Source organism: Varroa jacobsoni, unplaced genomic scaffold (assembly GCF_002532875.2).
Source record: "Varroa jacobsoni isolate VJ856 unplaced genomic scaffold, vjacob_1.0 scaffold_928, whole genome shotgun sequence".
Classification (NCBI taxonomy): Eukaryota; Metazoa; Arthropoda; class Arachnida; order Mesostigmata; family Varroidae; genus Varroa; species Varroa jacobsoni.
The window spans coordinates 218,250-245,927 of record NW_019213830.1 but is presented as its reverse complement, the minus strand read 5'-3'; the positions used below and the strand labels follow the sequence as shown (position 1 = coordinate 245,927).

Here is a 27,678-nt window from a genome sequence, read left to right as displayed (position 1 = left end):
CGCAGCCACTCCACACGATCTGGGCGCATCAGCCGCCCTTGACCCAGCAACCCGACCTTATTTGTTAATAATTAGTCCTACTGATGATCCGACTCCCTATTCGGCTGTAACACACACATGCGCACACCCAGCTTTTGAGTAACAATAGCCACTAGACCGCGCTACAAACCACGTCGGTTTTAAAGTTCAACACATCTTGCATTAAGGCACAAATGAGATCAACACTGAGCGTATCCACAGCGCATAGCGAACTTCCTCGTTTAGGCAGACACCTTGTATTAGTTACAATCGCTAGCACAATTCCATAACGCAACGTCTACGCGCAGATAGATGGAGTGCTCCCATCTTAACGCTTGCCTTTCTGTCACGCACAAGACTGGGGTCACAAATAGAACCGGTTATGCCTAACCACGCTTTCCGGCTATGGATGGACAGCTTGATAACACAGGTTGTTAAAGCACACGTTTTTCGGTTTGGATTTTGCGCGGCGAAGATTTATCCGGCCGGTAGAAACATTACGTGTATTTGTCACAAGACAGCATCAAAGCTTGTTAACTTCTCACTTGATTAATGCTAACCAAAAAGACAGATTCACCGTAGCAGAGGCAGCATAAACAGTTAGGTCATCCGATGAAATATCGTACAAGCTATTTTCGATAAGCTTGAAACGTAATGTATGAAAGAGCTTTCGCTCTTCACCGCAGCATCCAGGAAGACTTTACTTGGCTACGAACTGCGGCAGCCTGGCTTACTTCTGCGGCAGTACCGATACGACTGCAGAGCACGCTTTCTGGGCAGCCGATAAACACTAACCGAGCCGTCATCGACCAGAGGCGGGGCGTCGTGGACAGGCAGGCGGAGCTTTTAGCGCTTTGTCTGTTCGACGTTGGCTCCACCCACGTCTTCACGGCTACGGTATCTTGCTCACCCTATGATACTAAAACGGACACAGCAGCAGCGGGGCACCAGCCGTTTGAATCGAAGTTGCTTTGCCGGCGCGGTCAACCGCGATCAGATACCTACCGATACCGAGCGCAACCACTATGCCGTGATGAGGCTCCGGTTCACCTGCAGTAGTAGCAGCAGCAGCAGCCGCACTAGTGGTAGTGAACACTGGACATAGTCAGCGGACTCCTCGGTCGATCGATGAACATCCGTGCAATGTTTAAAGCGGGTCTTTCTGGCCGACCACTAGCCTTCATTCCGAAGCCCACATGCCTACAATTTCGATTGTCGACGATGTGTCGTAGAAACACCGTCGTCGTTTAAGTCGAATGTGGCTTTCCTTCGCAACTGCGGCCACCGAATCTTGTGAGCTGCAGTCATTTCGGAATACACGATGCTGCGACGCTACTCCCTGCTACTGCTACTATAACTGCAACTGAGACCTATCTCAATGAAGACTGGCCTTTAATCGTTCGTGGAACCAAGCGAAATGGGGAATCGCAACCCGTACGGTGGATTCAGTTGCGGCAATGCGCGTCCCGAGGTACAAGCCGATGGAGGAGCCGGGACTTATTGTAAGCCTCCTTTGCAAAAAAAAGTTTTAAACCTCTGCATAACAGCGGTACACTACGCAATGGTTAAGAGGGCAGTGTTTCCAACCCGTCTTTTTGTCAGTCACACGGTAAGTCTATATTGAGTATATGGACTTGCTACATTCAATGATAGCCTTACGTTAGGCTATTAATTTAATAACAAACGCCAGCAGAAGGGATCAAGATTTGGGCGCGGACTCTTTGCTCGTTAGAAGCTGGGGGGGGCTATAGACAGAAACTATAGAAAAGATAAATTTGGTCAAGTTAGAGGTTAAGATCTGCAGGGATGAGGACATTTAACGTTAATAGGTACAACATTATTGATGGCGAAGGAACGAGGCTTGAAGTAAGACTGGATTTGTAGTTTATGACGACATTTACTCGGTACATCCGACCGCCTTAATATTACTCGCGTTGTCATGGGATTATCAATTCCTCTCCTCCACCAAGTTGATTTCTAAAGGGATTTAGGGCAGACTGTCGTACGCCATTAAAACGGCTGTTGCCGTAGCGAAGCCAAAAATTATGTTCTTCATTTAACGGGGATCATCATGATGAACACCACTTGAAACACGCATTTATCTTAAAATGTCCTCAAAGTGCACAACTATGTTCTTTTCAGACCGTCATAAAGCAACACACTATACTGTTCAAGTGATGATTACTCGTTACTTTACTTAGTATTTTCGGGTATTTTTAGAAAGGTTTGAGCTTGCAGCATTACAGCCAACGAAAGACTGCAAACTCTTATAAGCAACTCTAGCGGCCAACCAAAATCGTCTAGTAATAATTTACTCAAAATAGGTTTTGCTTTTTTGCACTTTTTTTTTTCTCATTTGGGGCGTCACGTATAGCCGAGTGTGTAATATTCACGCATGCCATAAATGTCGTGCCTAGAGATGTTCTAACTAGATTATGCACTAAACCAGGAGTCTTCATCTTCAATATATTGGCTTAAAAATTACTCCCGGAATTTACTATATGGTCTTCATATGTTATAATGTAGAGCATGTGCAAAGTTATACGTATGCGTATCACGGATAAAAGACGAAACTTTCTCGGCTTTAGCAGCAAACGGCAGTAGCAGACAATGCAATATTACCTGCATTATATACTAGACTTTTTGAAAAGGTAGGTTCTTCGTCTATTTTTATGTTAGCCGGTTTATTAGTGTGTTCTTCAATATTGTTGCATCGTATTTATATATGCTTATTGGTGTCCTATTCCTCTCCGTCCGATTTGACTGCTGAGGTTCTAGATTATAACTTGATGGGAGTAAGCTGTAATAAATAAATAATACGATAGCGGTAACCACTTGACAATGAAACGGTTGTGACGAAATTGTCAATAAACAACTAAAAATCCCAACAATGTCTGCCCTGCAGAGATCTGTCAGGCCAGATCTAGCTGCTTCTATTGAAATGGTCTATTGGAAACATACTTTGTTATGTGCTGAGAGGTAGCCGTCCGATGTAAGCAGTGTTTCTAAAAATATTACGTAATATTTTTGAATATTAAATTATGTGAAAAATTATGAGGGTCATTATTTCATCAGTGTTCTACTACTATCCATCTTTGTCACTTAAATATAAATCTGACTGCAAAAAACTTTCATCAAACCAACACAGAACAAACAACAATAACTTTAACAAAGATCGAGTAATTCTAAAATTTGCGAGCAAACAAACTAAGATGTATTATTAGAATCGGCAATTTGATGAATACGTCACTGATTCTTTCAAATGCAGTTGGATCTTTACACACCTGCACTGTTTCGGAAATGAAACTTCCTATAAATCAATACATAGCAAATGGCAAGGGTTACACACAGTATGTTAAGGCACACTAGGTAAAAACCAGGCTGAATTTCGATACAACTTTTAAAGAAATACAGCCCCGTAGTTTGCATCTTTATCTAATTAATGAAACATAATGGATTTGGCTCAAAGTCGAAGTCGCTATTGTCAGTTGGTCTTTGGTGGTACAGTGTAAAGTACTTGCTTTCTAAATACGTGAGGTGGTCTATTTGAAACCGAGAATGAATGCTGTTTCGTACTCAAAAGAGCTACCAGACGGTTTAGCTGTGCTTAATTAAGGCGGCATCGAACCGGACGCAAAATTAGAAACATTTGTTTGTGCTGCTGCCGAGTCGTGCATTTAACATTGCATTTGGTAAGTAATATTTTTTTTAAATGTTTTTCCTATCCCCGAGAGGTTGAACATCTTGGGAGTAAATGGTGGTTGAATAAAGAACAAGTTTCCCACCAGAAACAGATAGAGATTCTTACAGAGTAACTAATCACGGCGTCGGAAAGCACTTCGTTATGATTTTTCTGTTGTTCACCAAACTATTGGCTTTGATAAGTACTGGGCCACACATCACCCTACATTTGATTACGTCGAAGTAACGGAGATTGTTAAACCCAAGGAACAACTTATGTCACTATAGGAATAAACAATGGGAAGGCTCTGCTGGGGAAACGTAACGGTAAGCACGTAAGACGTCGCAGGCTTCCCTACATCACACATTACGACAAAGAAAATAAAACGGCTAGGCAAATATTACTATTGGTAAAGGGCAACTGTCAATTTAGATATTGCGTACAACACTCGCAACGCATTCCCAGATTCCCTAGGAAATTCATGAGTGTCGTCAGTTTTCAATGTATATACCAAGCACGACTCACACCTACAGAAAAAAATTGAGTGAATCTCATTCATTTTGGTTTCGTTCTTTATTCCATATCCGCAATCTTAGCCTATGGTCTATTTCTGTATTAGTTTTTTTTAAGCGGGTAATCTACTAGTTGTGATTTATGAACTTAAATGTACAAGACGTCTCGCGCTGTACATGGTTTTATGCTAAGAAGCTTGGAGGTCAGCACAGAAAATGTAGTACTTAGCTCTTATCTTCTGCTCAAGAAGACATCAGAAAGAATGACTGGACATAAATCGGAAAAGTTAACCGTTATTTCGTTAGATAAATAAATGCGTTCGCAATTTTTTGTTTTTGTTCTGGTAATGGTGAGGTGATAATCTACGCTTACTAAACTTCGGTACATTTGAGCTGCTCTAGACCCAGACTCGAACCGCATTTGATTCTGCACCAAGAGCCAGCGGTCTGAAGTAATACTTAACTACGGTATAAGATATCACACTTGCAAGTTATTTGAATTGTTTTTTGCGTTTTGTTTCGAACTTTTTCTTCGGTTTTTCTCGGATCCACAGGACTGACCCATGGCCCGACTTAGAGTCTACCAATTCTTTGCCCATCTGTTAGTCACATGCCAAATTAAAAAATATGGGTTATACGTTGCAAACGCTTTGAATCTGGTGATTTTTTACTGGTTATTTTAGAAAGCGAACATGGAGCACTAAAGGATATCACGTTCTGTGTTAAAAACAAGATCAAGGACCGCGTTATTAGTCGATACTGAAATTTCAGGGAACCAATATGTTTCTTGATAAATGAGAACTTTAAAGACAGCACTCTTTCTCACGAAGCATGGCCATCCTGTAGTTTTTAAAAGAGGTTGATGTGTCACATGGTTCATCTCATAACTACAAAATTAATTTTGAGAAAAGATATCAGCAACTGCAACAGAGGAACTTCGATGTACTCTAAGAGAATCTAGATTTGGGGAGACGTGTACGTAAGTCGAACCGTAGGTACAGTTGTCTAAGCACTGAACCCAGACCGAAAACACTGATTAAACGCCAACTCTTCATCCGCTCCGCAAACTTTCTCGGTATAAAGCGTCTAGTAGTTTTGTCTCAGATACTATTAAAAACTTTCATAAGGTTACTGAAACTGAAATGTTATAACCACAAATTTTTAACCACTAAAATGCACTGGCTCGCACATCGGTACTTTCATCACATTATGCTGGTTTTGTGTCAACCCCTTGTATTAATTTATATGATTCCTCTTAAAGGTGATAAAGCGCTTTAACGGACTGAGGTAAATTCCTATGATCAAAATTCACCTTTGCTGTAGTGAACTACTGAGATGATCCAGGTAATTTTTGGGTACTACTAAGGTAAATGCTGAATACTCTGCAGACCTTTTCTAAAAGGTAAAAAGAATTTAAGCTCACATCGGGCCACACAAGTCTTAAATTTCTACCTATAATTATGACAACTTCATTAGCAATTTAAGTGAAAACAAAGTGGATGAAATTGATCTTATTAAGTTAGTTCTTTATTGTCTTAGTTCTAGGTACAGTGAAGATATCGTACGGTTCATGTAACATATATATGTTATATAGATATATATATATGGTACTTTTTACGGGTGCGTATGATTGGGGAGGAACACGAGATGCTTCGGTGTTTACGCCTGGTCGCTTAATTTGTATAATATTTACAAGGCAGTTGGTCAGGACCAAAGCGATGCTCAAGTCAAGCATCACCGGTGGCGGTTTCTGTGGTACACAAATTTGCTTGCTTTGTTTTCTTTAATCTAGTTTTCAGGCGTGCAATGGTATAACACAAGTTCCTTTGTTGATAACAATATTAGTACGTCCAACGTAGGTTTTAGGATAATGACGTCACCCAAAATCCTTTGTCGTCCCTATTAGTTACGATAATGGCGCTACCCAAAGCCCTTCTGTCTTCTCATTGTTGTTTATCAAACTATCGTCTGCTTCGTTCGAATTACTACCGCCCCGCACTTACCTGTCCGCAACTTCCTGCCCGATGATATTTCTCCGCCATACCCACGAGAGACTAACGTATCTCTACGGTAGGTACCGCGGTGCTACTATGCACAGCATGAAATGATAATTTATTCGCTTTTAAAACTAAAATAAGACCCGCGGCCCACTGGTTCTTGTGTTAGGTCACAATTTTCCGCAATTAATCGAACCTCTTGCGGGTATTGAACGTATTGAAACCACCACTTTTCATTCCGAATCCTCCCTTCATACCACCCGCCGAACCGAATCGGTTTCCTCCACCGAAACCTCGACTGGCCCCGCCATAGCCGTAACGAGAGTAATTGTTACGAGCGCCGCCACTTCCCCAGCGGGCCATCTCCACAAGCTTGGGATTGACATCCTGCTTCGCTTCTTTAAGCACTTCTACGAGATCACGTGCCTGCTTCGAGTCTTTCTTGGTGAACATCGTGTACGCGGTGCCTGCAACAGACAAAGTAGATTTGATCGTCACATAGGGTCGAGCATCTGAAAAATCATCTTGCGACGTTTTTTGAAGCCATTTTCAGCAGAATTTACTTTTAGGCAAACTATCGAAATGTTAAGCTTCTTACAAGTTTTCATAATTGGCTATTCTCCTCACATGTTGTTAATGCTTTTTTATGGCTTACCATTTTTGTTAGACCTTGCCGTACGTCCAATGCGGTGAATGTAGTCTTCCGAGTTATTCGGATAGTCGTAGTTAACGACATAGGCGATGTCATCCACATCTATAACAAAAAAAGCATTAACACCCAATCTACAACGCAAACCCCCTCGATATCCCCTTTCCAATAGATACACAGCTCACGATGCGGCACTATCTTCCGAAACAAAGAAGTATAAGTCTCCCTCGCTCACCCTTACGCACATAAATATGCCAGGCCATAATACAAGCCACTACAAGGGTCAGTGTTGCACCTAGTCACCATATGCTTTCCAGTGACGAGGACCTTACCATCCCTCCGTACAATGGCACACATTTTGAGAGCAAGGAAAACTTCCTCAGCCGAAACGCCGCTAGATTGCCGCCATTTCTGTCGAAAGCGTTTCTAGAGCGGCGCTTTGACTTAGGAAAGTGACGCTCGATATGAGAGAGTGAGAGAGACCCGCGCGAGTCCGTCGACCCTCTTCCCCCCTGCGTGCGACGGACGACTCCAGCCTTCGACCGCCCCCTACAATCGCAGCTCCTGCATTCCAACTCTGGTAGTGAGAAGATGTACTACTGATTATCTTCACGGATTTGTCCAAGAAACTGTCGTTCAGACAGGCCACTGTCTCAGGCAGTGGCGCGGTCTCCGACTGAACTCCCACATCTCCGAATCGGACCCGACTTGTCGACCTGCTACTCCGATCCTCTCCAGTTTCTCAGCTTTCTTCGGGATCGGGATAACTTCGTGCGATAGCATCTAACCGTCTGTTTCGAACACGTTACTCCATACCAGCGATTATGATTACCATGGCGGCGTCCGTTACAGAGTTGATACGCAGAAGGAAGCGATAAGGTAACTAGCCACTTCACGAGAAACATCGATTGTAACAACAGCCATCCAGTACCCACAACAGTCCACATCAATATATCCCTCATAGGTCGCCTAGGTTTTTCGTAGTTTCGTGTCTATATCTTCGTTGCCAACGGCGACCCCTCCTTTCACGGACTGCAGGCACACGGGAAGATCACAGGCTTAACAGGCAACAGGCATCAGCTGTACTAAAGCCATACCCAGAAAAGATAACCCAGAAAGGCAACCAAAAGGAGCACTGTTATGAGGAATAGGCATTTCGTAACCAAACAGCAGACCCATTATTTAGTTCACCAGTGACTACCATAGAGCAGAGGGAACACGCTCACTGAATAGGTTCATCCAAAATAACAACTTGTCAATGGAGAGTATCACCTTTTTGGCATATAGCGCTTATATTCAAAACGTAGTAGTCTTAATCGCTCCGTCGCCATCTACCCCCTACTAAATTCGTACGGGGCCACCTTGATCCGAGTGCTGCTGATGCTTACCGATGTTTCCTATCGTGGTGACAATTAGCGAGTCAGATAATTCTCGAATCGTATTGTCTGTCGACAAGCTGTCGTCGTCAGCCCGATATTTAGCCCCGTTAGGACTAGTTGACGACGCAGCACGCAAGAGCGAACGGGTTCCGCCGATCCTTTCGGAAGGGCTACCGGAGTGCCGCTTCAAGTGCCGGACCAGTAGCCGGGCGCCAAGCGATCCTCGACTGCGCCGGCCACTGTCCTAACCCCATACTTACCCAAACCGCGGGCAGCCACGTCTGTGGCTACCAACACTTCCAGACGGCCAGAACGGAATTCTGTAAATACACAACAATGATATAGATGCACGTTAGTAAATAAACTCTCATTGAATATATATCTGCCAGCTTTAGATACACTATATTTAGGTGTAAACAAAAAGAGTGACTCAGTGACAGTACCATAATAGAATGTCAAAATAGCTCTCGTGATCTGAGAGGTACTCTAAGCCACTTACGATAGAGGATCTTGTCCCTCTGCGCCTGATTTTTGTCTCCATGAATGGCTTGACAGTTAATCCTCTCTTTCCACATATACGAGGCCAAGTCATCAGCTGCTCGCTTGGTCGAGGTGAAGACCAGGGTTTTCCGGCTTCCACCTGCCTTTTGGATATCACTGAAAAAGTCCATTAGCTTACGAGTCTTATCATGCTCGTCAACCACGTCTACGATCTGGTGGATACGGTGATTCGCGGACAACGCTAAAGAACCGATGTTAATCTGTGCGAAATTTGTTAGTAAATCCGATGCAAGACCCTGAACTTCTTTGGGCCACGTGGCGCTCCACATCAGGGTCTGACGGTCCGGTCGAATTTGGCTAACAATCTGACGAATCTGCGGCTCAAAACCCATATCAAGCATACGATCGGCTTCGTCCAGAACAAGGTAAGTGCATCGACGAAGGTTAGTTGTACCGGATTGAAGGAAGTCTATAAGACGACCAGGCGTAGCGACGCAGATCTCGACACCTCGTCGCAAATCGCCAGCCTGGGGACCACGTTGCGCTCCACCAAATACACAGGTGGAGCGAAGACGTGAATCCCGGCCAAACTCGGCTGCTACCTGTTGGATCTGCTGGGCCAATTCGCGGGTCGGGGCCAAGACGAGGACAATAGGGCCATCGCCCCTTTGCAGACGTGGCTGGTTGTTCACGTGGATAATGGCAGGTAGCATAAAACCGAGTGTCTTGCCCGATCCCGTTTGCGCAATAGCCACCATATCACGGCCTTGCAGTGCGATAGGCCAACCCTGTGCTTGAATCACAGTTGGATTCTCATATTTCTGATTCTTGACAGCATGCGCCACATAGCTGGGCAGCTGTGCTTCGCCGAACGTACAGATCGGATTAGGAATTTTCTGTCCTCCTGTCCTCATGATTGTCAGCTCGTGCTTATCGCGCCACATACGAACTTCATGTTCACTCCGAGCAGCTGTCGTTGGATGTTCCCGATAGAAATTGCGGGAGAAATCTTCAAGCTTTTCACGGGACCAGTCGACCGCCGTAAGGAATTTGTTCTCATTCCCCCATCTATTGGCACCAATACCCCCTCGGGCACCGCCACTATCCCGAGAACCTCCATAGGACAGCCGGGAGCCCCCGCCATAGCCAAAGGACCTAGAGCTGCAATTGAGAGGACCGAGATTAATCGTCATTAACCTAGACAGACGGCTGACTGAAAATGTATTAGTAACCAACGGTGGCTACGCGACAAAATTCAGTTTAATTTCTACACTACAATAAGACTTAACTGCGCATGCGACTTCATTGTTGTTAATGGGTGGTCAAGCCCTAAGTTAAATCAGCTAGTATAAGCCAGAGTACTACATTACATTACTACATACACAACTGGGTGTTTTATCAGCTATAGAATAGAGCACAAAGAGCCCGTTCGTCGACAAAGGTAAAACGTGTAAGTATTGTAAGCGCAACTACTATTTCCTGCATTATTAGCTTACTTCGTTTACTAAATGAAAATAATTTATTTCAGTTCTCTTGTGTTGTACTGTCTGCAACAACTTACTACCAATTTTTGCCGGATCCTTAGGAAACGTATAACAATCTAACGCGAACTGTTTTCTTAGCCGAACACAAGTTTTATGTTTAATATTTTAAATTCTAAACAAAACTCTTGAAATACATTTCATCATATAAAGTCAGCCTCAGCCAAAATCAATCCAACTCATTTTTGCCACGCGCACATATATGAGTGAGTCATTCAGGAACAGCAATCGTGCTACCGGGCCTGTAATTCCGGGCAGGAAACATAATGCAAATGAAGATCTGTTCACTATTTCTTGCACAGCATTGTTCATTTAACTTTGGTTCAGCATATGGACTATTAATGTCCACAACGAATTTAATGGTGCTGCTTGACTTGCACTTGAATATTAGAACGTTCGAGCGTGGCACGAGGAAGCTCAGTGAAATGTAAACGTAACGTGTTTGTATGGTGCTGCATGTATTATAAGCCACTAGTAACTACAACCATAACAACAGAGCGTAATGTTAAATCAAGCTTTAATGTTACCAAACAATGATGTTCAACTCAATTCAGCGGGAGTAGGTTCGGGTTTTATTGATCCGGGAAGTGTCCCTATTTTGAGAGTCTAGCAAAGCTATCGACCACGAGATTATCTACGCCTAACAGAGCGCCTAGCAACCAACCGTCAGTTTGTAGAAACGAGTGATAAGAGAAATTTGTAAACAGTGAGACATACCTTACATTAGATCCGTACGTCATACTGATCACCGGTGAGTTCGTATGATTCGCTCAAGGATTACAAGGATTGTCAAACACATCAACGAAAAACCTACCACTGTATGCTGACAAAAGTCTCGCTACTGTGACTGTGTCTGCCTACAGCGAGCACGAAACCGATCCAAGATGGCGACTGGCCCAACACTGATGCTTAATGGGGACGCGGGAAAATTTAAAATAGCAATTTCACGGTGGCTACAATCATATATCAACAGTATTTTGGTGATATTTCTCATGTTCACGTATCGTTTTTAACGAATTGTCAAAATTGACACACGACGAATTGATGCCTTGAAACTAGCTTATTGTTTTTGTCAGACCCAACTCACGAAATAGCAAGATGTGCACATAATAGAATATAGACGGCGCCAGGGTGCACAGCCCGCGAACAGCGTCGCTGCCGTTATCAAAGTGTCGCAAAAAGTTAAGCTGAAGCAAATGCAAAAAACAGCTGGGACGTGTTAAGCATATGAAGTCATATTGCAAGCATTTACAAGAAGACAGCAGTACCAGAGATTTTGTGTGCACTGTGGCTATTTGTAGGAATTAACTTAGTTTCCAAACTAGTTCACATGTTCGGTGAATGGATCGTCTACATAAACAGCAAACTGAAACCATGACGCCGGAGGAACAAGAACGAGATCTTGTAGAACGCGAATTAGCCGAATATGTGAAACGCTACTTCAAAGGAGCACTGTAAGATTTTTTTGTTTAGGTTTTATGTCAATGCATGAAGCACGCCCGGTCGGTGGAGTTGATCGCTCTCTAATTTAATAATAATAGTGTATAGTTCTTGAGCATCTCTCTAATTTCTCAAACTTTCCGTTTTTCGTTATGCTTCGTATATTACGCGCAGCAAACGGCGACTAAAAGAGCCGAGGACTGACTTTGAGCATACGATTCTTTAGTCATTTATTTTACGCATGAGATCATATGCCTCGTTCAATCATGCTACACACAAGAAACCCGCCAAATTTAAATCTTAGACCTATAATAGGATTGAAGTGCCAAAAATGAAAGGCGTAAAAACTCCATGGACCCGTTCACATAATTATTTATTATTGCAACGCTTATAATATAGGGTACTCAATCTTACTGGTGATTCTTTGTAGCGGGCAGTTTTCGTGTGCTACGAACAATTAAAGTGTGTAATAATACCATTCTCACTTAAAAAAGCCGCCATTGTTGCTGAAATATTACGGCGTTTTCCACAAATTATTAGTTGTATGCTGTTCGCTGTGTTGGGGCCAATTTGCGTGCATTCAGGCGCACATGCTGATTAAGTAAGTTCTAAAAGCCTTTTAAATAACTGGATTCGAATCCTTTGTTTGTTCGCCTGTTTTTTTATTACTCACAGTGCAAAGGCGACAGAGTTGACGGTGAAGAGTTCGCGCTCAAGACACGCAGTCGATATCCAGAATCTTGCTTCTCAACATTATGAAGAAGGTGTCCGCAAAAGCTTCGATGCTATACATAAGCTATTTAAAAGCGAAGGTCTTCTGGAACAGATGACGAAGTTAAGGGAGATGGACAAGCAACAAAAGCAGTTTAAAGGCACAACCGTAAGGTAAACCGCTAAATAATTCTTTAGTTAACATTATGAGATAGGCATAGATTATACGATTTTGCGAGGTGTATGTTATTATAATGCATAGTAATAGACTGTTATAGTTCTGTCAGATGGGCGGAAAGGTAAATATAAATATACTAACATTGTTCTGCAAGTAGCACGAGCTCAGGTCAGATAGTCGCGTCCAAAGTTCGATGGGAAACATTAACCTATTTAGGAAACTTCGGAAAACGGATCTGGTAGAACAAGTAATGTATAGCTAAATGGATGTTATCAATCTATTATCCGGTCTGACTCAGAAGAATGGGAATGTAGTTTCGGTATAATTGAATAATGAATTTTGTTATTATTACAAGCATTGATTGAAAATTAATCAGAAATAATTGACAAACCAAAAATAGTGAAATAATGCTAAAATGATGATTTAGGCTCACGTGTTGAACCTGCTGCAGACACGAAACGTTGTTGCGTAGTGGCCGAATTTCGAGAGCAATCGCTGTTATGATAACATGTGTTTGCTTAAGTAAATTGCAGGTTTGCCCCATATGTAGGCTTACAGAACCAGTTAATCTATGATACTGTGAAACTTAGTCGACGTTTGATTGTGCCTCCGAATTGTAGTCAAATTAATTAATTGACAAATTAATGTCAACAAACCTCATTGCTTTCAGACGACCCACTGGCATCGCTTCGATAGATACTCAACTCTTGGTAGATGTGCTAAACACTGGTCTGTTACGTAAGGAACGTGAGATCTTAGAAGAGCTTAAACAGGAGCAGGACAAGCTTATTGATGAGCTAACAAATTTATCTCCAAGCTGATCACGAGAAAAAGTCGTTTTCCCGTTGTGCTGATTGAACGCTTTTGCTGGGAATCGTGGTTGGACGAATACCATCTCTCTGGAGTGGATTCGTATGTGCGTGTGGGAGAAGAAATAGCGGTTTCAGCGTCACGTATGGCGGAACAGCGAAGTTGGATACCGTGCTCGCTTTATAATTACCGTTTAAAAATTTCTTTGTTTCATTTACTATGACCATACGATGCTATGTTCCTTCCACGGTGAAATAATGAACGGAGGTGCTAGATATGCAGCTTGTATAAATTTATCATCTAGGCGAGTACACAAATGAATAGCTCTAAACGTATGTCGGCGATAGCGAAACGACAGCAGCTGAGCACATCGTAAAACATTATATAGTATTTTCGGGAGCACGTGTATGAAGTAATATGTCTTGTTTGTGTTGCTTAACATGTGTATAAAGAGTAACTTCTAGTACAGCTTTTATCCGTATAAATCTGTGCAAAATGTTAGATTCAAATGTCTTTATTATTTTGCTATCATATATGATGGCCGTATGTGTAACATCAATTGGTCGTATAAGATTTAAAAAATTAACAACATTACAGAGAAATGTTATTTATTCCGTATAAAATACACCTTGAATATCTTCCTCACATTTAGGACAACAAAATTTTGCATTTGTATTATAGTAATCAATTTATTTTATACACTGCCATTGTGTCTTTGGGCATTTACAAGGCTTTTTATATACACAATACAATTCGATAAATCAGTGTGCTGAATTTTCTGTTCGTTATGTATGTGTTAATGGCCCCAAGTACTCACGTCACAGTCAGAAGTTGTGGATCAATACCACTTTCTCCTTTGTGCTGGTGCCAATCCACCTGTAAGCGCTAATATCGTAAGTTGCCTTCAGTTCAGATTGAACATTTTAGCAACACGGGCAGAGACGGAATAATTGATGATGCGTTTTATAAACAGTGGGTCGGTCTTCTGCCATTTGGGTATACTTATATTTTTTTTTACTATACTATATATCTAAAAATATTATTATTACTCCCTCGTGTCGTTATTATTGACCTTAGAGCAATAATTATAGTTATACTGTACGTCTATCTGAATATATATAGAGAAAGAGGGATTTTATACTGGGTAACTATTAGTATCTTTCTCTCCTTTCGGTTTCTCATTTGTTTGTGCTCGTCAGCGACTGTCGAGAGTAAGCGAAATATTCAAAGTTTACCTATTTAGATTATAATCATAAAATCCGCGTATCTCCCGCATTATTTAACGGTTTCATATTATTGTGCTACTTTCCTTAGAACAAACGAACTTTTCCCCACTTTTTTCTGCTTACGCAAAACATTGTGAAATCTTCCCAACATCTTTAGGAAGATATCAAATGCTATATGTTGTTCTATGTCGACATAGGCCAAACGTTCAGACAGGTGTCAGACCTCGTCAATCCTGTTACATTTGTAACTTCTGTCTCGTATAACAGCGCGTTCGATTTATTAACCGTTAGGGGCTCCCCCTTCGATCTCTGACAAGCAGCAATAGCCCTAAATGTCGATTGCTTCAGAGCCGCCTTGGGGTGACATGCCCAGGCACTTACGCTTCGCCTTACAGGCAGGCAGGCACGTTATGTACAACGCTTGAGCCATGATCAGATGTAATAGTAACAACGACCATAGATGAGATGTGCCATGACGGATGAACAATTGTCAACGATACAAAGGTCATACGTGAGTTCGTGCAGATAAGGCAGATAACATACTACACCAGCGCGTCTGTTTATAGAATTTTCTCTCAAGGTTGGCTTGACAAGTAAAGGACTCTAAAGCCTTTTCAATAATAAGCAACGTTCGTCAAAGGCTCTTTTTGTGTCACAAACTCTGCGTCCCCGCGTATTTACCCTTCCTTATAGATGCTTCGTAGATATAAAAGACGTTACTTTCCCGGTTATTGAAAATGCCGGTCGGATGCTGTTGTGACTTGTTTTTTCGCTTAATTGTTTCAACTAGCGGTACTTTACAATCGATGGTGAGGTTTGATTAAATATTTAATATCTGACCAAAGGGTTCACCGCCACAGCTTTAGGCCGATTACGACAGCGATCATATTTTTACAAAATAGCTCGAAGGCCTCACCCCAATTGATTTCCACTATATCGATGTTGATTGTCAATGGATAATACACTCGATATGAATGTGAACAATGGAATGGTGCTTTCTTCGTCAGTGTGTTTTATTATAATGATGGTGATGATTATAGTCAGTGTAATGGTCTCTTTTGCGAAAGTTCTCTTCATTGAGATGTGGGAGTGGCAAGATGGTCGATCTCACGTTGTGCTTTTGATACCGATGTTTTAGCTTTCGGGGTTCGCTCGCCAGTATCTTTAGCGAACATCTTCATCTTCTCTTGGAAGGTCAATTTTTCGGGGCCTTGGGGATTGCTTTCCTTCTGACTCTGCTTTGCATTGATGATCCGCTGCCGGGGATCCCTGCAAATTGAGTCGATATTTTATAAGGGTATTTCAATCTTACTTTAACAAAAGTAAATTCGTAGATTTTAATAGTTATTAAGAATTATTAAGAAGATTAGGAATAATAATAACAATAATATACAAGTTTCAATTTAAATGGAAGGAACCTTTATATGGAATCGCGATTGTTTGGGTTCTTTCTATTTTGAGTGAATTATTTATTTGAACGGCTAACAATAGTTTCTCGTAAACAAAAGCCAGAACGTCTTACTGATTCACACCTGTACACTTCCTGGCTTCCAATGACCCCAGGCGCCTGTGGGCTGAAGGTAAGTTGAGGTTGATTGAGCACTTCATCTATATCTTCGAGTGTGTACTTCTCTGCTCTCTCGTTCTCACTTCCAGCTACTTTACCATTCAAACCGTCGGTCTGCAGTGTTTGTCCACCGCTCGCAGGATGTTGTTGTTGTTGTGGCTCGCTTTGTAAAGCAATCTGTTGTTGTTGTTGCTGCTGCTGCTGCTGTTGTTGTAAATGTTGCATATGTTCCATGTGTTCCATTTGCATAGCCATCTGACGATGATAATCTTCGCTTTCAATCATCTGTTCGTCATCTTCGTCCTCGTCGTAATAGTCATCCTGACAAAATGCATTCAATGTTAGCGATTGTCAATTAGCCTACAAATACTTTTCTTAGTAACTTCCTGTCATCTCAGTATTTCAGCACTGATGGTTATCAGAACCTCAGGTAGAACAAGTCTATTTTTTTTACAAAATAGCGACACAGTCAGCAACACTGAGTACGTTTCTAGATAAAGATTTTCACCGATAAGGATTTCCTGAGTTTAGAGACTTTGACCGTGTAATCTACATCGTCTAACTCTCATTACGCATTTAGTTATCTTCTACACTTAAATGTATAATTATTATGTAAATCTGTCTACTCGGATTATCTATTGTACATTAGTATCACACACCTCATAGTTATCGTAGGAGACTTCTGTGTGCGTCTCGTGGAAGGAGACCTTCTTCTTTGCCGGAGGCTTCACCGGTGCTTCTCCCTCGTTGTTATTATTGTTGCTATTGTTATTACTACCACTGCTATCGTTATTATTTATAGTTGGCTGTTTTAGGTTGCCCTTGCTTGGACTGCTTGATACTCCTGTAAGGAAATTGCAAACGAACATTTATTCAACGAATATATAACTGATTTGATTAACATTATCGATCAAGATATATAAATATGATAAGTTTACCTCTTTACTTCAATATACTAACATGATAAATATACGAAAAAACAAATCATGCGTATCATAGCAGGCCACAGTGGACTGTTTAAACTAACTGTTTTTTTATCAGCTAAAAAGTGTATTTTTCCAACAGATTGATTTTGCACCTCCTGAAAATAGATCGTTCCGTATATAGTTTATGGGTTCGTGGAATTTCGATAAGCCGTTTTCATCAGGTGGTTTTTTTCGCGTACCATTCGAATTTTTGAGCACCGACTGAAGTGGGGCGGATCCATGATTGTTTGTCACGCCTGATTCGGTTGTCGCTATCGTGGTCGCGTTCACGTCATGACTGTTGTCGTTTAATGGAGTTGACCCGTCAAGGGGCGGCGGTGGTGACTTGGGTAAAGGTGGTGGTTCGTCCTCGGGGTCCGCCAACGCAACACTGTCCAGTCGTACTGTCGCATCCTGAAATAGTCATATAACGAAAGAAAGAAAAACAAATAGTTCAGCTTTTTAAGTTTAAGCCTCGAATTAGAAGAAACAAGCCCAAATGCTCTCATTCAAACATGTTATACTGCCGAAACGGTGGTACCATCATCACCGATCGATGTATTATGTACTCGTACAACGAATGGACACATTTCTCTCGCTGTACTCATTTTGCCTGTTCATTTGTGTGGTATATACAGTAGTGGCGTACGTAATACACACGAACGAATTCTCCTCCAATGAACTAACCTCAAGCTGCTTCTGTTGCGTTTCCCGTTCCTTGATTTCTTTTGCACGTTCCCGCTCACGCTGCTGCTGCTGCTTCTCCCTTTCAACTTGTTGTTGCTGCTGGTGTGTTTGTTGTTGCAGATGCTGTTGTCTTGCTTTGTCGATGTTTTCCTGGATTTGGACGATTCGTTCGACGTCGTTCCGCCTTGTGTCCTCTTCGTCATCATCTTCATCGCCTTCATCAGCTCGTCGACGGAACTCCCTTTCGAGTCGAAGGCACCGCAGCCGGTCTTCTTGTTTCTCGTCTCTTGAGGGCAGGGCTTCCAGCTCGTCAATCTCCATGTCGATGCCTCGAAGGATCTCCTCAAGGCGCTCACGTTCGCGGCGTTCCTTCTCCTCACGTGCGGTCTTACCTAGGATGCCATTAGGGGCCAAGGGCATTACCTGCGCGATGCTTTCAAAGCGATCCCTGATCTCAACTTTGCGTGTCGAAGTCTGCTGTTGTTCGTGACCCGATCGACTCGAGCTACTGCTGCTACTGACAAGCGTTTCCGGTCGCTCTAATTGTTGCTTCTCTCGAAATTGTCGCCTGTTGACTTCCTCTCGGATCTCGTCCACCTTGGCCTCCGCACGCATTTGATTTGGGCTTTGGCTGGTTGAGGAATGGCGTACGGAACTCTCGCTGGTGGCATGCCGCAGCGAACTGTCCTGGCTAGTTTGCCGCACCGTATCCATAATCGAAGTCTCCTGCCATTGCGATGCTTTCGTGCTCTGTCGTGACGGTGAGTGTACTCGAGGATTCGGTGGGATATGGTTCTGATAATGTGGGGGCACTAGGCCGTTCGGTGTGCGTTGTTGAGAATGTTGTGGAGTTGGCATTTGTGCTACCTGTGCAGGTGTGTACTGCGATGGCGGAATCGGCATTAAATGATTCTCATATGGTGGGTTTTGGCCCATCTGATCAGCGTAGTTGCCGTGCTGGGGCTTGAGGGGCGCGTTTTGCTGACCTGCGTGAGGCTGTGGTTGATATTGACCATAGATGGCGCTCGGGTGCATGGTAGCAGCAGGCTGTGCAGGCTTACCAGGTATTTGCATTCCGTGCGGATATATCTGTGGACCCTTCGACGGCCCGTACTGACCCTGAGGACCATATTGACCCATGGGCTGTTGCTGTTGCTGTGACTGTTGTGGCCCATGACGCTGGTGACTCATAAACTGTTGTTGCGGCCCGTGCGTGTTTTGATGCTGTGTCTTGTGCTGATATATCGAGATATTCTGGTAAACGGATTCGCCAAGATCGTAATCGCCGCTTCGTCGAGGTTGCTGATGAACACCGGGAGGCGGTTTCGGGCCAACAACCGGCGGAGCGTTGACCATACCCGACCGTACGGGCCCGAGCGGTGGTCCCATAGATGGTGAATTAGCTCCTATTAACTGTTGTTGCCCTACCGATTGATTGGGTATAGGATGCTGTTCGTAGTGGTTCGACAAAGAAGATACGCTCGCGGCACGCGCCCCATCATGGCCAAGCGGCTGGGGATAGGCCTGCTGCTGTTGGGACGAATAGGCGTGCGCACTTAACGGCTGGCCACCTTGTGCGTAATTCAGCTGCGGCACTGATTTACTTTCGTGTATCCGCTGTCCTATTTGTGCGTGCTGTTGCTGATGTATCGACATATTCGGCAACGTGTGAGCGCTGTTTGGATAGTCAACTCTTGACGGGGCATCTCGGTCGCTCAGGCGGCGAATGCTTTCGCGACTATTATTTGGATCACTCTGTGTCATCGGCGACTGTTGAAGTAGATTTGCCAGTCCATGGAGAATGGCTCCCTGTTTTGCTACATCAAGACGGACGACGTCGCCGGTTCGCATCATCAGTTGGGCGGCCATATCTTGGCTAATACCGCTAAGCGAGTTGCCGTCAACCTTCAAGAGATGGTCGCCAGCTTGTAGACGACCGTCCTGGTCTGCCGCTCCCCCCGGAACGATACTTTTCACATAGATGCCAAGCTGCTCCTGGCCATAACCCCTTGCTGCAATAATTGACAAGCCCATCGATTTGTTAAGTTTTTTCAGATATAGAGTACAAATCTCAGGTTGTTGCATTGGTCGTACAGGCTGGCCTTGCGGAGGCTCCCTTATGGTCCTGGCTTGAGGCCCCGCCTGCTGCTGTTGTTGCTGAATGGGCTGCGGATGAGGTGGCGGCTGATTGTAAATCGATTCCTCATTATTATTTTGTGCTTCTCGAGCGAACGAATTATTTCTTATGTGTATGTCCTGGTCCGCCATATAAATAGTCCAAAGGCCGATAGACGTAGGTTGTAGCGTAAGTCTGCAGAGACCCGCATTGGTGAGCGGGGCAAGAAACTCTGTGAGACCCTGCGGAACTCCTTGGATCACTTCGCAGGTGTAGCCATCCTCTGGAAGCAGGAAAGGTAGTTGTAAATTGGGATCTTCCTGTAAACGGACATCTTGTTCAGGGCTCGCTGCTTCCCTAGATTCTGCCATTGTGCACACTTGTTCGATAAACGCTGGCGACAGTGGGGGCTCTCCGCTTTCCGTATCGACGCGGTATTTCTCAAGCATGGCCCGCAGCTGAAGTGAGTTCAATTTGAAACATGTCTGAACCAAATCGACAGCGTTCTCTTGAGATTTGTGCGTCTGCAACAGATGGGCTGCTTGGATAATTAAACTGAGATGGCAATCAGCGGCCAATTCTAAGCCTTGTTTCTCGGCCCATTTAACTACCTTAGAGAGGCGGCGTTTCAGGCATGAACCCCAGAGGCTGTGACACATGTTGTGTTGCGTCGAGCCTTTCATCGCAGACTTAATGGTGGCATTGAAAAGCCACATATTAAGAAAATGAAATAGTTGTGAGAACAGCTGAATGGTCAAGGCAGCGTTGACGCGACAACGTCTCAATAATGTCATGCTACCAGCAAGCACGTTGACAACATCGGCGATGGCACCGTCCACATCGTTTACATCGGTCGGATTTCGGATAAACGGCGGTAATGCGGCATCAAGATCAGCCTGCAGGCAGCTAGCAAGACCGCCGAAGCACATCTGCACGCTTTCGCCTAACATATCTTGAGCATCCAGCGTGTACGCAGACAAATGGCGATCGTTTTTGAGGAAGTGGAGCAATTCCGAGGCGTTAGCTAACCAGAAAGATAAACAATGGACGCGATGTTGCGCCATGGGCGCGGAATTCGGTGGCGGCATTGTACACCGTTCCTCAACGGCACGCTGGATCAGCCGCGCCACTTGATCGACGACGCCGGTCAGAAGGACGGCACGTTCATTAGGCGAGCATTCCGGTCGGAAATGCGTGGATGCCCGGTACCGGGCAGCCATATATAGAGCGTATGTAGGCGACAGTTTAAATTGGACTTGTGCAGGATCTAGCCGAGTGATGACGCTGTCCAAAAACACGTTCTCATCTGTGAACGATAAGAAAAATGCACGACTTGAGGATAGACAGTACAAAACGAAGTTTAAAAACAGTCAGTACAAGTGAAAACAGAGAAACAAAGTTAAATCACTTGTTACGCGGGGGACCAACTAAAGCTGGTATATATTTCTATTTGTGAACAAAATACCCATGTAATTTACTTCAATGAGCCACAAACAATAATGCTTGTCTCTATAGTCAATAAATGCATAAGTACGTACGATCTTCCCAAAACTCGAGCACCGCAGGTAAAATCGGATCCCTTCCAGGGGGCACTGCAGATCCATGATGACCTCCTGAAGCGACCATACTCCCGTCGCTGTTGGTCGATGCATGACGCTCATTCTTTGAGTCATACTCGCCGCTTACCGAAGCAGGACGGGGTCCCATTGGGTCCACCTATCGAAACGAGTGAGTAATGAATACATGTACGCGTATGTTAGTTATTAGCATATCCATACGTTATAAAAGCCGTAGTAAAATGTTCTCCCATGCATTATGGAATCTCATAGGATATAAGATATAGGATATTATGGCATATCATTATGGGTGGCTTGTCACTAAAAAAAAAATAAGAGCTTTCATATTAAGAAGTTTCAACAATGCGAGTATATTGGTTTGTCAATGGTTATTATATAGGTGCAGTGATTTGGGTTCGAACGCACTAGGTCACTTATCTTAAAGGTTTTATAGACAACAAACATTTTTAGCTTCAATATATTCTTCAATTGAGCGAATATATATGTGTATGTTCAACTGAGAATCTATGCGGGCAATACAGTATGAGTATCCTGTCTTACCTCGCTGGAAGCCCTTTACGCAAATGAGATAACAGATGCGTTAATTATCTTGCGAGGAGTGATTTTTTTTAGATAATCTTTGAGCTGCCAGACTGCTTCGTGTTACTCTAAACGGAGCAGACCTGTCTTATAATATTATTACCATTGCGTACGTAGTGTGGAGTATCAGCGTCACACTTACCCTGTGAGTTTGCGGCTGGGGATTCTGCATTGCGAGAGGATAAGCTGCCGCAGCGGGGTCGGCAAAGCGGAACGTGTGTCCCTGAAGACCGCCGCGGACACCCGGATCCCCAGAACCCGGCTGTGGCTGTTGAGATCCCAGCTTCAGAATAGCTCCGTGCTGTAGAATGGTCGTGTCTCGGATACGTTGTCCGTTAAGATAGGTCTCGGCATTAAGGTCACCACTTGGTGTAATCGTGACAATTCCTCCTGTAGGAGATCCGAAGATAATGAGAGACGGAGCCACAAGCCTTATTCGAATATGCTTCATTTCAGCTTCGTTTTGCCTCAGTTAGCATCCTACACACACCAAGTAATCAAGCACATAACCAAAGAGACAAGCTGGAACTGCCAGTTTAAGGCACATTTTTACTCAATCTCTGTCCTTCCCCACGAGAGGTGGCCTGTACATACGGTGAGGTGCCTAGTAATTAAACTTCAGCGTATCTATCAAGCGACTAAGAACATACAAGAAAGCTCCAGCGTTACATTTTCAAGCTCTTACACAAGCTCATTCCGAATGGACGCCAATGAACCCTAAAGCTATCTAGCCTTTAAAAATCAAGCGCGTCCAACTAACTTCGCACCACTCCTCGATTTCGTATGAAGTTAAAAAAGCCAAACGTCACCACTACGCGTATTTACACACACAGTAAGAATAGCCTGTACTAATAGCGGAAAACAGAATATTGTATAGGCGTTCAGCTCGAGTAAAAGCTATTTCCCTATGTTACCTGCCTAACCTCTTTTGACTGAATGACACACTTTGGCTTAAAAGCGACCATAATTCTATTAGCTCACTGTTTTTTTCCGCAGCCAGTCAACTGCGGTTGGTTTCGACGGTTGCCTGCTGTCTGTAACAAAGCCCATACCTACAACGATGATCAGCTGCCACGACTTTGTCCAGCTTCGAGATTGAAGGTGTCATACGCCGGTTAAATCGAATATAAAAGCTAACAAGTAATATCTGCCGTTACTTGATCCTACTTAAGGCTCACTTCGCTGAGTTGGCAATCAATCGACGACATCAAGGACTACGAACGGAGAGCCCCAGCCTGACAAGCGGTGAGGAATATCGAGTAGACAGATGGTCGTAGGAAAGAGGTAGCAATCAATAAATTAAATAGTGTTGGATGTCGATCGAAACTTTCGTTATGATTACGATGACGAATAGGCATCGTGTGAGATGGCCTTACCAGCTTCGCTTATAATGGATCGTCCATTCGAAACTCTTTCTAATCAATTGGATTGCGCAATGACAATGACTAATAATAGACCATGCCAAACGCAACTGAGCGAGCAAATAGCGTTTAAGACCTGGTGGACGGACGACAATAGCTTTTGTATGCACCCGACAGTGCTCTTAACTAATAGTAGAAAAGAAGTCGATAACTGAGCTATTAGTTGACCAGAATACGAGTTCGGTGTTCGATTAGTCGTTGCGCAGATACGTGTCCTGGCGTCGATCGCTATTCTGCACCAGTACTTATATTTCAAATTGGGCATGACGGTGGTTGAATGTTACTTTGTCTAGGGCCTAACCCTGGCTAGGGTGCATATCAGTGGATGCAAAGAATGCCTGCAACAGGTAACCGCACATAAGACAGTAGAGTTCATTCCGTCCTTTGAGAACAATTTCACTGACAGGAAAAACCACTCACGTACCTCTTCAATGAGGAGCATCTCTACAAATAGCTAGATCAGAGTGAGAGGTGATAAACGACGTTTTTTTCGTTCAGCATTGCTCGACAACTGTAGATAGTCGTCTGCTGGATTTATTGCTTCGTAACACAATAGTACGCAAACAGCCTATATATTTGACGTATTAGTGTATACAATGTAATATAGAAGAGCTATTTATTAACATGTCTACCGCATGGCTGCACTGGATGAGTTGCCTTCGTTACGGGGAATGTAGATGTCATAAATTCACTTGAACAACATGTTCACATGTTTAAATGGAAATAGATGGTTTTATCATAAGCCTTGCTGGTTAGAGGCAGCCGTCCAAAATGTTACTTGTTATAGATAAAGAAAGACTGATCGTCCATTCTAGATGACGGTAATTTACTAATTATAACATGACGGACACGCAGTAAGAACTTGGCGTTACTTGTTAAAGACAATAAGAGCCACTGCGAAGAATAGAAAATCCTGTTTCAGACGCTAGAATCTAAACGGAAATGCGGAGAATCAAAGGTGAAAAATAGTGTTGTTTATTTTTAAAAATAGCTGTTCGAAAAGCTTTCGATACAGACGCAACTTTGACATAACACCCACTTCTGTTCTTTTGAAGCTTATTTTTTCAAATACATTCTAGCCAGTTATTGTCTCAGGATAGCCAGCACATACGAATAACGGGAAATTATTTAGTAATATTTCGATTCACGACCAACGAAACATTTGCACGATATGGCCTTAGCCTATTTGGAGACGACTAGCTAGCGCTAAAGACATTTTTTTCTGGCTCGAGGAGGCTCTAACATAACGTTCAACGAGACAATGTTCATAGGGTAGCTGACGTTGCCATGGGCTCTGTACCATTGGACTGTTCAGATCGACTCTTACGTGGACACTGGCTTCAATATGTACCTTTCACGATTTCTAGCTACTATACCTCTCGATACCTATTCGCGCAGTTTAAGTTTTGTGCACAACTCCTTAGCAAGTTGGTATTCCGAATTCAGCGTTTCATACGAGCAAGTTGTTTGATGGATGAAATATATCGTTTAAACACCTATTGGCATCACACTAGTCCATAGTGTATAATCAACAACAAAGGCTCGTCTGTACCGTTATCAGTTATCCCCTAGTAATTGTATTACAAATATTACCGACCACCGTAATAGGCGCAGCCACGAATTTACGTTCAGTTTCACGAAAACAATGATAACAACACGATAAATAAAGCTTTGCTTTAAGAAGTTGTCTTGCTTTTGACATAGTTAGTATAATTGATAGGAACGTATACGTATAGCGTCGTAGTGAGTTTTGTTGGACTGCAAACAATTTCTACATTTTCACAAATATAATATAAACTACGGAGTTCTGTATAATATAATAGCAATTTAATACTACAAGATAACTACCATTCGTATTATTGCACTGTGGCGGTATAAAAATACTTGATAATAGAGATTACGTCGCATCGAAACGAGCAAAGGCCACTTTTGACAATAAAGTAGCAGTGCTACCGCATCGAATGACTAATAAACCCCTTCTAGTGACTCATGCCGTCATTATAGTAGCTTAGAACTAAAAAAAAAAAGGCATATTTGGCTTCTGTTCCAGGACACATTTTCCACGCTATGGTATAATACAATACATGCCCAAACATTTCGATTATAGTTAATTGGCATGAAAGTAGCTTCTTTGCCTAACAGTAAATGCAGAAATCTCTAGCAGCATGAGCTCCCTGTAGTATTTTCTGCTATCATTTAGCTCGCACTAGTCTGAATTTTGAACAATGCCACTTAGCGTATGATAAGCCAGTACAAACATAGGCTACACGAAAAGTTACGAATGAGAACGAGTAAATATATTGTATCTATCACAAAATGCGGTAATATAATGAAATAACAATATGATTAATGTGCAATGTATAGTGACAACACTGGTAGGTCCTCACATTTGCTGTGTATGCGATCTACGGAATATAGTTGAGCGGTTAAACATGATTACTAATTGAAGAAAGAAGAATAAATATATACGTACCATGGGTGTGTGCAATAACACAGTGGCGGGGCAACAACCCAGGCACCACTAGACTCTGCGGATGAGGTGGCATAACGCCTCCCACACCACCAATTTCCGTTACGTCTGGTAGAAGTCTGTGAATAGCGCCCTCCTCCAGCCAAGAACCGTCTGTGATCAATGGATAAAATACACACAAATAAAAAAAAAATCGTCAATCCGGTGCACCTTGATGTGTTCGACTGACCTAAAAGAGGGATGATTAACCTGCTTAAAGGGTGATTAAGTCGAACCGCTTATATTTGTTAATAGCTTGCGTAGGATGGACAGATAGGACATAGATAGGATGCGGGACTCGTCGAACACGCAACGCTCAGAAAAGTTTTAGCAAATGCAATTGCCCGGTATTAGATCAGGGGGGTAACTGGACGTCGTTTGACTTTGGGAATCTGGCATGTGATGTGTCATTTATCCATATTTTGCTTATGCTTTCAATCTATGGCCAGTATTTAGGAAAAATGGTCAGCTTGCGTCCAATGCGTAGTAGTTACATGAAAATAAAGAAAAAGCTACTTGAGAAATGTCCGTTGACCGCAAGGTTTGTTTGAATGTCCTTCGAGGACTATGATAGTAACACTGCAGACTTCAGAGAAAAGCACCAAATGAGTGGAATCGCTTTCTCTATTGGCTTAGCTTCAAAGAACTAGATGCACGGCTCGTTCCATAAAGGCTGAGTGCGTAGGAAACATACGTTTGAATCTCAGCTCTATTCTCTGAACATCCAACATGACGTCCTTTACACTCACAAGGCCAGAACAGACTCGGGGAGTTACCAATGTAAATAACCTTTATAGATATACGATTTGCTCCTCAAAAAAGCTTACAAAGATCCATCTTTTTCATTTCATCAGCGTGAAGTCCCGCAGGCCGACAGTGTTACCCCCTTTGAAGTCCCCTTTTCAACACACAACGAGGTGATCCGAAGTAATCCAGGAAGACTTGACAAAATCGAGTAACATCACGGCTATGACATCTATTTCGTCGTGCAAAAATACCGTTCAGTCAGCTACAGAAATCATCGAGGTAACCATTTTCCGTTGCTTGTTCCATTACGCACTGTCACAGGGCAATCTGTCACACGAAACACCTGCACTAGCAACGACACGATCTATCCAGTCACTATTTTTCTGGCTAGCCTCCTTTTCTGCTGTAAACGACTCATCGCTTAATATCCATATTACTTAAACGATTCATCTGTTCGGCCCGTCGCAGCTAGTCGGCGAGATCACCGCACTGCATCTCCCATTCTCTTTACAAAAATATAAACACACTTCTATAACGTGGATTAGCTGAGTTGTGCAAACGCTCAGATTTTACTTCACAATAGCATAGGCCTACAGACGCCAAACGCCACGAATAACTACTATACCCCACCACTAGTCGAATCACACTCCTGTCTCCACAAGCACCATCCCTGCGCTCTGCGTTTCTATCAAAGGGCAGAGCCAGCGACCCCAAGCAATCGTGTAGCGGCCCGTTCACAGTCCACCACGGACTACTCCTTGTTTTGCGCCTCGTAACTTATCCCCCTTTCTTTTTTTTGACCGATAAGAACGTTCTATCGGCCGGTCGTTGTTGGATGCACCGGGGCTTCTGGCAGGCCGACCCAT

General features: G+C 43.2%; 3 protein-coding genes across 3 annotated transcripts in view; 1 reads left to right on the top strand and 2 right to left on the bottom strand.

Moving 5' to 3' along the window:
- Nucleotides 1–5,712: 5,712 nt before the first annotated feature.
- On the bottom strand, nt 5,713–11,159 carry LOC111265057 (uncharacterized). The gene is made up of 5 exons (XM_022841399.1): nt 10,997–11,159; nt 8,737–9,899; nt 8,498–8,557; nt 6,865–6,963; nt 5,713–6,676 (listed from the first exon to the last, which is right to left on the bottom strand). Exons 1-5 carry the CDS (start codon nt 11,017–11,019, stop codon nt 6,396–6,398), a joined length of 1,626 nt encoding a protein of 541 aa, XP_022697134.1. The 5' UTR covers nt 11,020–11,159; the 3' UTR covers nt 5,713–6,395.
- A 146-nt stretch (nt 11,160–11,305) lies between these two features.
- LOC111265059 (uncharacterized) lies at nt 11,306–13,919 on the top strand. Its single transcript, XM_022841402.2, has 3 exons — nt 11,306–11,733; nt 12,395–12,604; nt 13,279–13,919. Exons 1-3 carry the CDS (start codon nt 11,621–11,623, stop codon nt 13,427–13,429), a joined length of 474 nt encoding a protein of 157 aa, XP_022697137.1. The 5' UTR covers nt 11,306–11,620; the 3' UTR covers nt 13,430–13,919.
- Nucleotides 13,920–14,080: 161 nt separating this feature from the next.
- Nucleotides 14,081–27,678, bottom strand: part of cno (adherens junction formation factor afadin) — a gene marked incomplete at its 5' end in the record, with an annotated part of 31,603 nt that continues 18,005 nt past the window's right edge. Inside the window, 8 exon segments of the mRNA XM_022841398.1 lie at nt 14,081–15,913; nt 16,177–16,532; nt 16,871–17,055; nt 17,377–17,590; nt 17,864–21,285; nt 21,518–21,695; nt 22,278–22,525; nt 26,030–26,179. Coding sequence (XP_022697133.1) covers nt 15,718–15,913; nt 16,177–16,532; nt 16,871–17,055; nt 17,377–17,590; nt 17,864–21,285; nt 21,518–21,695; nt 22,278–22,525; nt 26,030–26,179 — 4,949 coding nt within the window.